Raw genomic sequence first — 12,400 nt, 5'->3', positions numbered from 1 at the left:
GGCAGCTCAGTGGCAGGTAGTGGTGTTATCTGTTGCGCCACACCAACCACTCACTATTCATCTCTCGGATTACTGTCTAAAAGGACTTCACTGCTACAAAGGTTTGACACACTTGCGTGAAATCTGGACTGTTGCTTATCATGCACTCCTACAGATAAAAGGTGTCAGAAAGGGGTTTTGTGTGATGCCACACTAGAAACACTTATTGATCAAACACTGAAAACAAGGACAGCAGGAAGAACCTCTAGGTTATCCACATAGCCAAAACATCACAAGTAAAGGAGGAGGTGAATTCTTAAATTGGTATAAAAACATTCGCTATGTGAAGGTTCTTCATACATGCATCTTCTTTTATAAGGAGCTTTAAACAGCACTGCACAAAGAATGTGTCACCTTTTATTTAAAAGTCCAATACATACTGGAAATCTCAAAAAAATATTGAAGCAACATTATGTGGCCTTTTTATCTTAAAAGAACAGTTCAAGTCATTGTGATGCTCCGCTGACCTGTAATAGGCAGAATAGGGTCTATATCATTGCTAATCTAGGTGCGGTAAGCCCTAAAATCCTGTAATATTACAGTACCACATGAGTCGACAAGCTTCTTTCACTTTAAGTGACAGTTCTGTATCGCTTGGCGCATCCAGAAATGCCAAAAAAAAAGCATGTCCTCCATGCTCAAAGCATGAATTACACTTCCTGACTGTAGGGGGAGACCAAGAGCAAGAAATACCAGTTGTTGCATAATGCTGCTTTAAATGAGACCAAACAGACAAATAGTTAGACCTCAAACAAATTTAGAATTAGTAAAAACATCAGCATTTTGGACTAAATTATGTGCAACAGATGCATGCCAGTAGGCTAAGGCTGGATGTCAGTGCATTGCTGTGCTAATTAAGAGAGAAACTATTTAACTACAATACTTAACCAAAGATGACCAAGGACACTGTATTCACAGACATAGACCCTGACGTGAACAAGAGTTTGCTGAAATTCCAGTGCTTACATTAGAAAAAAGTCGCACATTATAACCTGATGTGTGAAATGTGATTCCATTCCTCATGTTTCGGCCCAAATGAATGAAATGGAGAAAACAGTACAGAAACTGAATTCCTTTTAATGACTAAAAAGAAAGATGCTGAACAGCATACATAATTAAAACATTTATTACAAATGTATTAAAGCCAAACAAATGTCAATAAACTCAATCATAACTGTTGTCTCTGCAACATTTTTTTAGCACTTACAAAACTTTAGTATGGCTCATAGCTCAGAGAACGGGTTTCTGTGAAAAAGAGACAGTGGAGGATGGTATTGGAGGGCTAGGTCAGGGTGATATGGGCTTGGCCACCTGGCGAAAGAGTGTGTTTTTCAGGCACGTACACAGCTGATTCATCAGGTCTTTATTCTGGCCTTCTACCCAGTGCATCTCCACCACCACGTCACTGTCTTCTGCCTTCACATTTACCAGACTTTTAAAGAGGAAGTGATGGGCTGTGCTTGGGTTTGGAGGTCCCTGGGGGCTACTGGCCCCCTGTTTCTGCTCCTGTTTGCTGGGGCTCTCCATGGTTATGTCTGTAATGGTCTCAGAGTCCTTCTGTCCTTTGACTTCTCCTCTGTTGCTGTTGGGTTCTGTGTTGTCTTCTACTGTCCCAGCCGGTGCCATGTCAGGGGCCAGGGCTGGTTCTGGGGCTGTGTCAGGGTCGAGGGTAGTGTCAGGCTCCAGGCTGGGGGTAGCAAGGGGCTGAGCTCTGGGAAGTTCGCGGAGCTGACGGCCATGCTCTCGTCGCTTCTGCCGGACATGGATCCAGGTGTTCTCCACAGCTGTGAGAAAGAGGCTCAACTCATTCTTGCTGCAGGGCACACGCTTGTGCAACACCTGGAGACAGAGGACAATAGAGACTGACTGTCAGATATTTGACACTTTTCCTTGTTTTTTTTGTTACATCTAATCTGGACCTTCTTAATGAAACATTACCATAATATATAAAATATATATATATATTATATATATATATTATATGTGTATAAAGTGTAATGTGAAGTGGCCCATTCTAAAGAAATGTAGAGCCTATTATAACCTGGTATTAACGTGACTTTTAGAAGTGTAAACGGAATGAATTTTCTGTGATTGGATTCTGTCAGGCAAGAATTCAGGCAAAGTAAATCCAGATACTATCTGGATATAAAACGCATGTTAATGCCAGGTGTAAACATGCTATTACTATATTCAGAATTCTGCACAGTGGTGGTGACAGGATAATTGGATTCCTGAAGAGTTCCTTTATATACCTCTACACCTCCAAAAGCTACTGCATCAAATGTTAAGAAATTAATATGCTGTCTGAGACATTGTTTTATGACTTTATGACTATGGTGTTTTGAGAAAAAGGTACATGGCACATACAAGGTGTTGTAAGGCAAAACAGTCTCCAAAAGAAATGTATTTATTTTTAACCACTGTTGATATTACATACAAAAACCCAATGATGTGTTCACTGCTTCACCACCACTGTAAAGAAATTAGAGCAGACAAGTTTCTCTACAGTGAACAATTTCACACCAAACCATCCGGACTTTGCTTTTATATCTCAAATGTTCTAATTCTGTGAAAAATCTATGAAACTACTCTTTCAGCTTCATGTTCATAAATGTATTTTTCTTGCTATGAAGGGTAAGAAACACAAAGTGTGTGTGTACCTACCTTTAGGTCAGTGAGGATCTTCTCCAGCCAGGCAGCGATGCTCTCTGAGGGGGTTGTTGTTTGTGTGGAGCCAATGCTGGAGACCTGGGAGTGTAGCTCAGCTGCAGTGGGTCCTGGTACAGTGAAGGTCAGGGGCTTCCGAGTCTTTTCCAGCTTACGCTTCTTACATGGAGGAGACTGAAGCACACACAGAGAAAATGATCAGCTGTAAATTTACAATGTGTGACCCCACTGATCAAATCCACTTCTCACTGGAGTCTGAACATCTATAAAAAACAGCAGGGGAGTCCAGCTGAGGTACTGGAGTGTCTTAGGCAAGCACAGCTTGATGATATTTCTGCTCAAACAGAGTTAAGGGTCATGGTGGGACAGGAGCCTGGATGAACCCCATATAGACATGGGGGAAAACACGGATGAAAAATAAACACACACCATTTCACTGCCACTTTCCACCCATTAGTCCATAAGTCTTACCCAGCACACACATTGCTACCATACTAGTAGGGGGAGGACTACCCTGTGCTTCCTCCCAAGACATGTAAACTGACATCACATCCATTCTAACTTCTAATAACTGTACAGCTGCAGATTCGGAAACTTTGCTAATAGATGTTTGCGCTGGCTAGCATCACACTGCACAACAGAGCCAGAGAAAACAAGGCCAGTTATGTGATCTTGCTTCTGGCCATGGATGGCTGTGACATCAACCCGTAACAAAATGTGCATGAAATCTCCTGCCAATGTGGCCAATGCTTAAATGGCTGTGGCACTCAGGACCCCCAATAGTTGCTCAGCATTAAATATGTCTCTTTAAGCTTCTCTCAGAAAAAAACCTGATGAAAAGTAAGCATAACTGCAGATAAAAATCCACAAATTTTAGTTATCTACTTGAAAAATAGATAGCAGGATGGAAACTGAATGGAAAGAGATGGCTGCATTACTCTCCCACTGTAAGTAAGAGTTGGCCAGCAGAGGGCGGCAGTGTACAAGCAAACCGATTAAGAATGCAAAGGCGTGGCTGCTCACCCTGTCCCTGACCTTGGCTTGGCTTGGTTTATGGATTGGTAAATATATACTGCCACTGTCTGAGGCATACAGGAGTGCGATAATCCATGTGCCTGGAGACATGACGACAGGGGGGTCAGGAGAGTCATTAAATTATAATGAACCATTAAGAATGACAATCAATCACACAACACAACTCACAGCTGAAACAATTCACAGCTTTGAGTGAGCAGCCCAATACACAGACGTGTCTGTGCGAAGACTGGAAAAACATCTCTAAAGAGCGAGGTCAGGACACAGGCTCATATTTCTAAGTTGCAGCGAAGCAGACAGTGCGTTCATACACAAACTCCTAGCGAACATTCCAGCATTTCATACAGCTCAGAGTCAGACTTGCATACCAACTCGTCCCTCTCTCATACCAGCAAACCCAGTCTGTAACTAACACCCACAGGAGAAACAAATACCAGGCAAAGAACAATAAGTAGCATAAGAGAGAGTAAGGGGAGTGTGCGAGTCAGAGTGAGGCTTTCATGCCTTTTTCCCAGCTCATCATACACTGCGCTAACACAGGACAGTCATAAGCAGGTCACAGTGTCTCTCTCTTTTTCACAAGGCCTATTCACAGTGTCATATGACCAGCCCTGTATGTGTGCGCACAGTAATCACACTGCAATGCAAAGAACTGCTGTTCAGTGATCACCCCCAACCCTTCCTTCCAAAGTTTTACACCATTCATTCATTCATTCACTTACTGCTCTTCCCATCTGCCTCTTCCTGGTCAGGAATCTAACTGGAAACACTGGGTGAGGATGGAACAGCAGTCCATTAACTGTTGCTGAAAAGCTCTGCTTTACCAGCAGGAGAACCACACGCCTTTCTTTGTTTTCAAACCAGCACTGAAGAGCACATTCAGAACAGAGAGGAGGCTAACGAAAATGCTCATACACACTCACTATAGAAACCCAATCATAGCATATTCACCCACTATAAACCAGTTATTTCACACCAGGAGTCGAAAACAACAACAATCATCAGTCAGATATCACACACACTCAGGAAATGACTAGACTGCACCCTCTGACCATTCAGCTCTCAGGAACTGAGAAGAGTCAGACTGGATTATCAAATATTAAACACACTATAACAGTCATTTTAAGAAAAGTCTCTACTAAACTAATCAGTCCAGTAATGTCTCATAATAAAACTGTTACAAAAAATACAGTGATTTTATGGAGCAGCACATCATATTTATACTGTGTGGCTGTTTATACAAACAGAAAGATCGGATTGGATTGCTATCGGCTGATACACTGCATTAGGAGACTTGGAAATAACTGGACTGGTTCCCTATTTGTAAAAGACATGTGAGTGTGTGAAACTGGTAAAGAACCTTTACAACAAGTGCAGATTATTTAAGGTTTTTTACATTTACACATCTCTACTACATACATGGTTCCTTGTAGACATTGTTCCTATGGCAAACCATTTAAATCATATGTATTTGTAAGTGCATAGGACACCAGGGGGAGCCATTCTATGCAGTTTAGTCCCCCTGCAATGGCACTGGTGGCACTAGGTAGGCATGATAAAGAAAGAAGACAATCAATCTAGTCATCTAAAGTCATTCCCAGCTGGTTATTTTGAACAGAAATTCTTTCATAATCTAATTTTGCCACGAAACTCTAAGCCATCGCCATTTCAACCTGTCAGCAAGCTTGTGTACAATACAGTTATATTTTAGATGAAAGCATGATACTCGTATTGATCGCTCTGTGCCTTTATGACGTGCCTAAGCTGGATTTCCTCCACCTCCTTCTATTGTGTCTCTGTGTCTCACCGCCATCGTGATAAGCTCTCTGCTCAAAAACACAAGAATGAAAGCTGGAGGGAGGGGTGGAGGGGGGAGAAATCAATGAAATCCATCAAGTCAGGCCGTCTTTGTGTCCAGCGCATCCCTGACATGGATTTTATACTCGTGCAGTGTTTGCGGACGGATAAAGAGACTTCACATCATCATCAGTCCTCAAGCTGCATGCTGCTTTCAGCACTTCCGCCCCCCCCTTACTTCATTCATTCATTCTGTTCATTATTTACAAACAGACGACATCTCCGAACAGTGAGAGCATGGGCGTCCTAAAATGGCCGGCACTAGGGATCTCCAAGTCTCCACATGTCTGGTCTACTTCTGAAGAACAGCTGAAAGCAGCTATAAACCCAAGCTCATTCAATTATTGAACATGCACAGGTGCAGGTCAGCAGCAGAGTGGTCAAGCTTAGAGCCTCAGTTGGACGGATTCTCACGCTGCTTACACACGGTTTTCCTGCAGAAACGCTGTCCTTTCCGGACTGCTTCGGCTTTGCAAACTCTGACCTTGCTGGACTTCATGGCAGTACACAGTTACATACTAGCTTTTGCAGAATGTAAGCATTTGTAAACGGGTCCTCTAACCCATCACTAATGCTTTATGAGGAACACGTGAGCGGTATGATCAATCCAGATCAATGTCTGGCTGAATCAAGGCCTTTGCATCTTCACTAATTTGACCAGCGAGTCTTAGTGGTTTTGTAAGGCAGCACTCTTAATGTGAAAGCTAAAGAACCACCTCATACCTTATCGTATCGCGATAAAGCTTATTATCGTGATAATATGCTTTTATAAGCATTTTGAGGATACTGTTAGTGCTTAATAAACACTGATCCACTGCAGGTTTCATTACTAACAGTGTAATTAGACTGGTTTAATTAGATAAAAAGCAGCAGATGTTGAATAATAGTTTATAAGAATCTGTTGCTACTGATGTTTTCAGTCTGTGATTACATGTATTGTGATAAATATTGTGTATCTCAAAAAAAAGTCTTTAAATATCGTGATACAGTATTTTTACCATATCGCCCAGCCCTAGTGATTGGTTCGTCTTTTTGTCATATGACCATTTCAAATTATCGCCTGCTGAAAACCTTCTCCTACAAGGACAGCTCATTAATTAATGGCATTTCTGCACAGTGAAATGCCATAACTGCAGAAAGCAATACGCTGCTGAACCTTGGGTCCTACCATTAAGCAAAAGTGCACGCAGAAAAGTGACGCTTGAAACTGCTCAATTGAGCCACAGTTAGAATGGAATCTATTCTGTGTGAAATTCTGTGTTCGGGACAAGTGTAAAAACACTAACACTGCTTAAGGGATTGGCTTTTTGCCATGTGGGGATATATATGAAGTTTAAACTTTACAAGAAGTTTAAACTAGGGCTGTACAATGTTAGAAAAAACTGACATTGCGATATTTTGCTGTTGTGTTTTCATCAGAATTTAATCAGAAACTTGAAACTGTCATGATATTTATAAAGCACTCCGTGTATCCAAGATTGCAATTAAATAAATGATATTTGGCAGATTAAATATGCCTATGCATACATATGTCACAGAAAATGAGCGCAGTGCAAATTTCCCTTATTGTCCCGTATCAAACTGCATACGCGTTTTCACAAATTGCAATGCAGATGCGGAAACAATATATACTGTGCAGCCCTATTTTTAACATAACCACCCCAGCCATTGTGGTTTATTCTGTATACTTAACAAGAAAACGATTGCCATCCATTCCATTATTACTTTTATCATCATTTTTGTAAATAAAGCTCGTTTGTGTGTGAAAATCATGGACAGATCATTTTTATTAGCATTATATGTAGCAATATACCTGGAATATATCTTGTCCGCGCTATCTTTGTATTCTGGCTCGCCATGTTTGTGCTCCTGCCACACATTTCATGTCTGGATTAAAGACCAAACTGTCACTCAGATTGATCCGGTTTCATGCAGTCTGCTAATGGGGCTCAGCTGGCCCCAGAGCAAAGAAATGGACCTACAGTGCAAACGTGAGAGGCTTTGTTCAGATGTGTAAGAGACTGAGATGGGTACAGATAATGCTGAAGAAGGTGCAGATAAGAAAGTCCATCTGAAGCTACAGAGGTTGAGGCTGAAGGTCAGGGTTGAGTTTAGGGTTATGCTTTCGTATTACATCTATGTAACTACATACAGGACACGTATACAACCACACATCCAGACATTGTATAAAAACAAACCTGTGCACGGACTAGCCAAGGGTGAGATGAGGCTAGAAGCGGCATGCAGACAGAAATGTAGGCCAATCTTTCTGCTCAAGTGCCTTTGAGGAGGAAAGGCATCTGGGACCAGGGGACTTTCTAAAAGAGCAGAACACTTCCTCCCCCCACCTTCCACACCTCCCTCACTGCCCCCTTACGCTCCTCTCTCTATCTCCATCTCTCTCTTTAAAAAAAAAAAGGAAAGAAAAAAAAGAGCATGGCTCCATGGCAGAGCCATGCTGCCCTGGCGACTGTTGCCAGGCTACAGCGGCTGAGGGGCTGCAGGGAGCACTCGGAGTGTGTCTAATGGAATGGGCTGCACTTGCATTATTAACACAGACACAGAGGTCTGTGAATATTCAGCAAGCGTATGTGCGTCTTTCCCCTGTCTGATCCCAGACACACGAGCGCAAAACTCCCAAACACACCCTGCTGTCTGCCTGCCTGCCTGCCTGCCTGCTGCAGTAGCTTTGTAGGTCAGCAGCAGTGATGTTAGGTGGAGCAAACAAACCCAAAACTTACCGGCACGGTCACGTCCTCGTAGAAGCTCCAGGCCAGGGCCCAGCGCATTGTGCGCCCCTGATAAAACTCAGTGTGCGTGACTTTGGGGACCTGTTCGGAGATGAAAGAAAAAAAGGGTTACACATATAAAATAATAAAAAAAAAAACGTAGCAGACAGCTCAGTGCAGCTGCTGCTGACTAACTGATGAGCTACCAACACAAGAGTTCACAATAAAAACTCAGAGAGCGAAGTCAAGCGACTGGTGATCGGAGTAACAGAAAGGAGAAATGAGACCAGTTCTGCTGTGTTTGGACTCATAGCCGGATATCTAGGCTTAGATAAATTAGCTAGAAGGCTAAACACTATAGCACAGACCATGTTCCAGCTAACTGAGGCACAAGTCACATACGTTTATAGGATAAAGTCTCATATCGGAAAGTCGTGGGAATGGTTGTTTTGACTGTTTTCAGGCACATTTAGTAGACTGGTTCATCCAAGTTTGCTTGCTCTGCCATTCTGTCAAACTCAGCATGTCGCTAAACTCGCAACTACTGTGGGCTTGTTTTTTTCCCCACCTGTTTTTCAGAGGGTGACGATCAATCAGTGAGCTCCCACAGCGCCCCCACCTTGTGGCTATCCCAAATGCTCAAGGGGAAATGAGCTTATTTGCCCGTGTACTAGATAGACGCAACAAAAATCTTGACCTGTCGGACATGTCGTTTTGGAATACGGCCCTCATGTGGAACTGTATCTTTTGTGCACAATGGGTTCACTAGAGCCTCACTGCTGTGTACCCTGCCTCTACATCCCTTAAAAAGAGGGGAACCCCATTCTAACAAGCTTCACGACTTCATACAGCTTCATGTGAAGCAGAAAGCAGCAAGAAAGGTCATGCTACTGTGCCCTTCTGACCTCTAAAAGCAGCAGGCTTTTAAATAGAAGATAAAGGGGAGGAAATCAGAGATGGAGGAGGGAGAAAGAGAAAGGGGAAAAGTATCATTAGCATATTAATTAGAGCCCCATTAGTGGGCCACAGGGCAGAGAGGAAGTACTGGGCCCGTGAGCTGGAGGACGGCCAAGTGCCCTCTCGCTCTGATGAAAGGTGACAGCACTTTGACGCCTACAGATGAGTATAGGCTGGGTGAGAGACGGGAACGACTCAGACAAGCAGCCTGATTGACACCAGGTTAATAACCTGTGAGCAGAGTGAACACGCCCAGTCACAGCTATCAGAGAGGATACCTCCTCACACACAAAAATGGCAGGAGTGCACAGGATCTGGGGGGGCTCGTTTGGCTGAGAGGGAGGTGATGGCGGCTAATGATAACTAATGAAGTAATGAAATCTACCCCATCAGAGCTCTGTTTTACGGTGTGTTTTGTCGGTCACACGAGGGAAGCTGATTTAGATCAATTAACCTGATGCCTCTGTAGAGCAGAGGCACTCGTTCAATGAGAAGAGGAAGGATGAGAAAAAAAAGCAACTCATGCAGACACACAATAGTGGGGTTAAAATGCCTTAAAATAAGGTAGCGGCATATAATTTAGAGGGTTTTTTGTTGAATAGACAATAGTAATATATAAATATAGTAAATATATGTAAGTTAACCCTCTGTGGTCTAAAGGAATTTTCTCGATTTTTGCATATCTTCTTAAATTCACATTTAAAGGCAATTGCAGATCCCATAATATCAAAATGTCCAAATCAATCTCAGCTATCTCTGTAACGAGACCCCATGTAACCTAGAGCACTGTGTGAACCAGGAAATGTCTCAAATTTTAGAAATTCTTAATATTTCCTGTAAAAACATACTTTTACTCATGTGGACAAATTGAGTATTGGAAATGGGTTCAGCTTCACAAAAGCAGTGGAATGTATTAATGAAATGAATTAAGTTTATAAACGGCGAGAGGCAGAAAACGAGTTTAAGTGCCCCTTGGTCCGTTTCACATGGCAGGACGCAGAGGCGAGTATCTCGACCGCTCTTGAGAACCTTGTAAGATGCAAGTAACATATGATCTCATACTAATATACAACGAAAGGGCGGGCTCTACGTGTAACAATGTATATAAGCTGTGCATATCCTATGATCATGTAAACAGCATGGCATGATTGTTTTTAAGTGGCCCTATACACAGTTAAGTGTATCCTGAAAGGCCCTTCAGGGGTTCTTTAGTTTGAAACCTTCAAGGAATCTTTCTTCTAAAAAAAAAAAAAACATTTCTTGAAGTTTCCTCAAAGCACCTTAGGAAGTTCCTCCACAGTTTCAAACCTACAAAACTTCCTCAGAGAACATATACCTTTAACAGTGTAGAATGTCAAATCAGCATGTTTCATACTGAGGTACAAGAACAGAGTAGTAAATAGGCTTGTCACCCCACACTAACCATTTTTTCGTCCCACACTAACCATTTATACAACAAAGAACACCTTACTCAATAATACTCAATAAATGTGTCCTTTGGCATCTTTAAGATCATTCTGACTACAGCAGTCAGTGTGTAAAAAAGGAAGCGTTTGCTGTTATGAAGACTATGCTTGTGTGCCTTTTTTATGATTTATTAAATACTTTTCTACAAAATCTGAATCTAAACTATACTGCATTCATGATATTTAGAACAAAATCTGAACGAAAAGAAAATGTTGGTCAAAGTTGCTCCATAATCTATTAATGAGGTGGGAGGAGGGTAGCACTTGACTGCGTTGGGGCAGAAATTTGTGCTGGCTGTTGGCAAACACTGGTGTTCAAACAATACAATATTACATAATTAATAGAATGCCATTTTCCATGATGTACATTGTCATGGTTTACATTAGATTATTATATATAATACACTTTTATCCCTTGTAAAATAATAGGGGTCATATTTATACCCCCAACACACACACACACAGAGACACACACACAGTCTTGCCACTCACCCCTTGTTTCCTCAGCTCCTCCTTCAGTGGTGACAGGCTACACTTCTTCCCCAGCATGCAGCTGTACCACCTGCGAGAGACAGACAGACAGACGGGGGAAGTAGAGCAGCAGAAGCTCCAGATCAAACCAACTTCAGGACTCTGGAACTTTAAACTATGGCTTCAACAGGGTCCAGTGTGAATTTAACCTCTGTGTGTTTAATTAAAACGCAAGCTACAAAGCTGGACGAGGGGCGCAAAAACAGCTTGCTTCATACAGTCGCCCAACCAGGCCCAAGGCTTTGAAGTCACACAGGAGACGAAGAAAAATCAATGCTTACCCTCCCCAATAAAAAAACTAAGAGCCTTCATCAGCTAGGACTTGGCAGGAGCAGACACAACAGGACAAGAATCCATTTGTAACTGCTCTGCTCATCTTCTGCAGCTAATAACCAAATTTATACAGAGAGCCTCTACATTCTGCATACCATAGTCTTTATTGTATATCTACACCTATATCTTCAGACCTGCATATTCTAGTTTGCATAGACATTCACACATCTCTTTAGTTCTTATTAATGAGATATCAATTGATCAACAACAAAAATTAGGGATGTAACTATTAATATTAGTCGTTCTGAGTAATTGCAAGAAAAAATACATAAAAAGGCTGAACTGAGTAGTACCAGTCTCAGAATCCAGAAGCCCTACGACAAACTTCACATAAAAAACAAAACAAAACAAAAAACGTATGTTTCGTATATAATCTTCTTAAATAATCTTCACTTAAAAGTATCCTGAGTCCCACTCCAATACCACTCCCTACTACCCACACATTTGGTTTAATGCCCTTTTACATCATGCGGTAAAGACGCCTCAAGCAGTACGCTCCTGTAGTAGTGAATGAAGTCTTTCACACTGGACATGTGCGTCACTGCAGTGGGAATGCGACGAAACAAGTGCAAAAATACACTTAAAAACAAAAACAAAAAATACACTTGTTTCATTTGTGGCGCACTGCATTCTAGTAATTTCTTGGCAAAAACAGGACAAAATATTTAATTCACAAAATATATATAAATTCACAAAATAAAAATATATTGTAAACATATATTATACAACTGACAAAATAAAAAACATGCAACAATGAGGCTAATTTAAAAAGATAAAGTTAAAGTT

The 12,400-nt window shown here is 41.7% G+C and overlaps 1 protein-coding gene across 1 annotated transcript in view; it reads right to left on the bottom strand.

Annotated features, from left to right (window-relative positions):
• Positions 1–1,149: 1,149 nt before the first annotated feature.
• Positions 1,150–12,400, bottom strand: part of mettl16 (methyltransferase 16, N6-methyladenosine) — a 42,082-nt gene continuing 30,831 nt past the window's right edge. The window contains exons 7-10 of the mRNA XM_072692006.1: positions 11,243–11,312; positions 8,340–8,429; positions 2,704–2,880; positions 1,150–1,878 (exon numbers count right to left, since the gene is read on the bottom strand). Coding sequence (XP_072548107.1) covers positions 1,327–1,878; positions 2,704–2,880; positions 8,340–8,429; positions 11,243–11,312 — 889 coding nt within the window. The 3' untranslated portion in view covers positions 1,150–1,326. The remainder of the gene's footprint in view (positions 1,879–2,703; positions 2,881–8,339; positions 8,430–11,242; positions 11,313–12,400) is intronic.

The sequence above is a fragment of the Salminus brasiliensis genome, chromosome 11 (genome assembly GCF_030463535.1).
Source record: "Salminus brasiliensis chromosome 11, fSalBra1.hap2, whole genome shotgun sequence".
NCBI classification, from domain to species: domain Eukaryota; kingdom Metazoa; phylum Chordata; class Actinopteri; order Characiformes; family Bryconidae; genus Salminus; species Salminus brasiliensis.
This window is presented reverse-complemented; position numbering and strand designations above follow the sequence as displayed.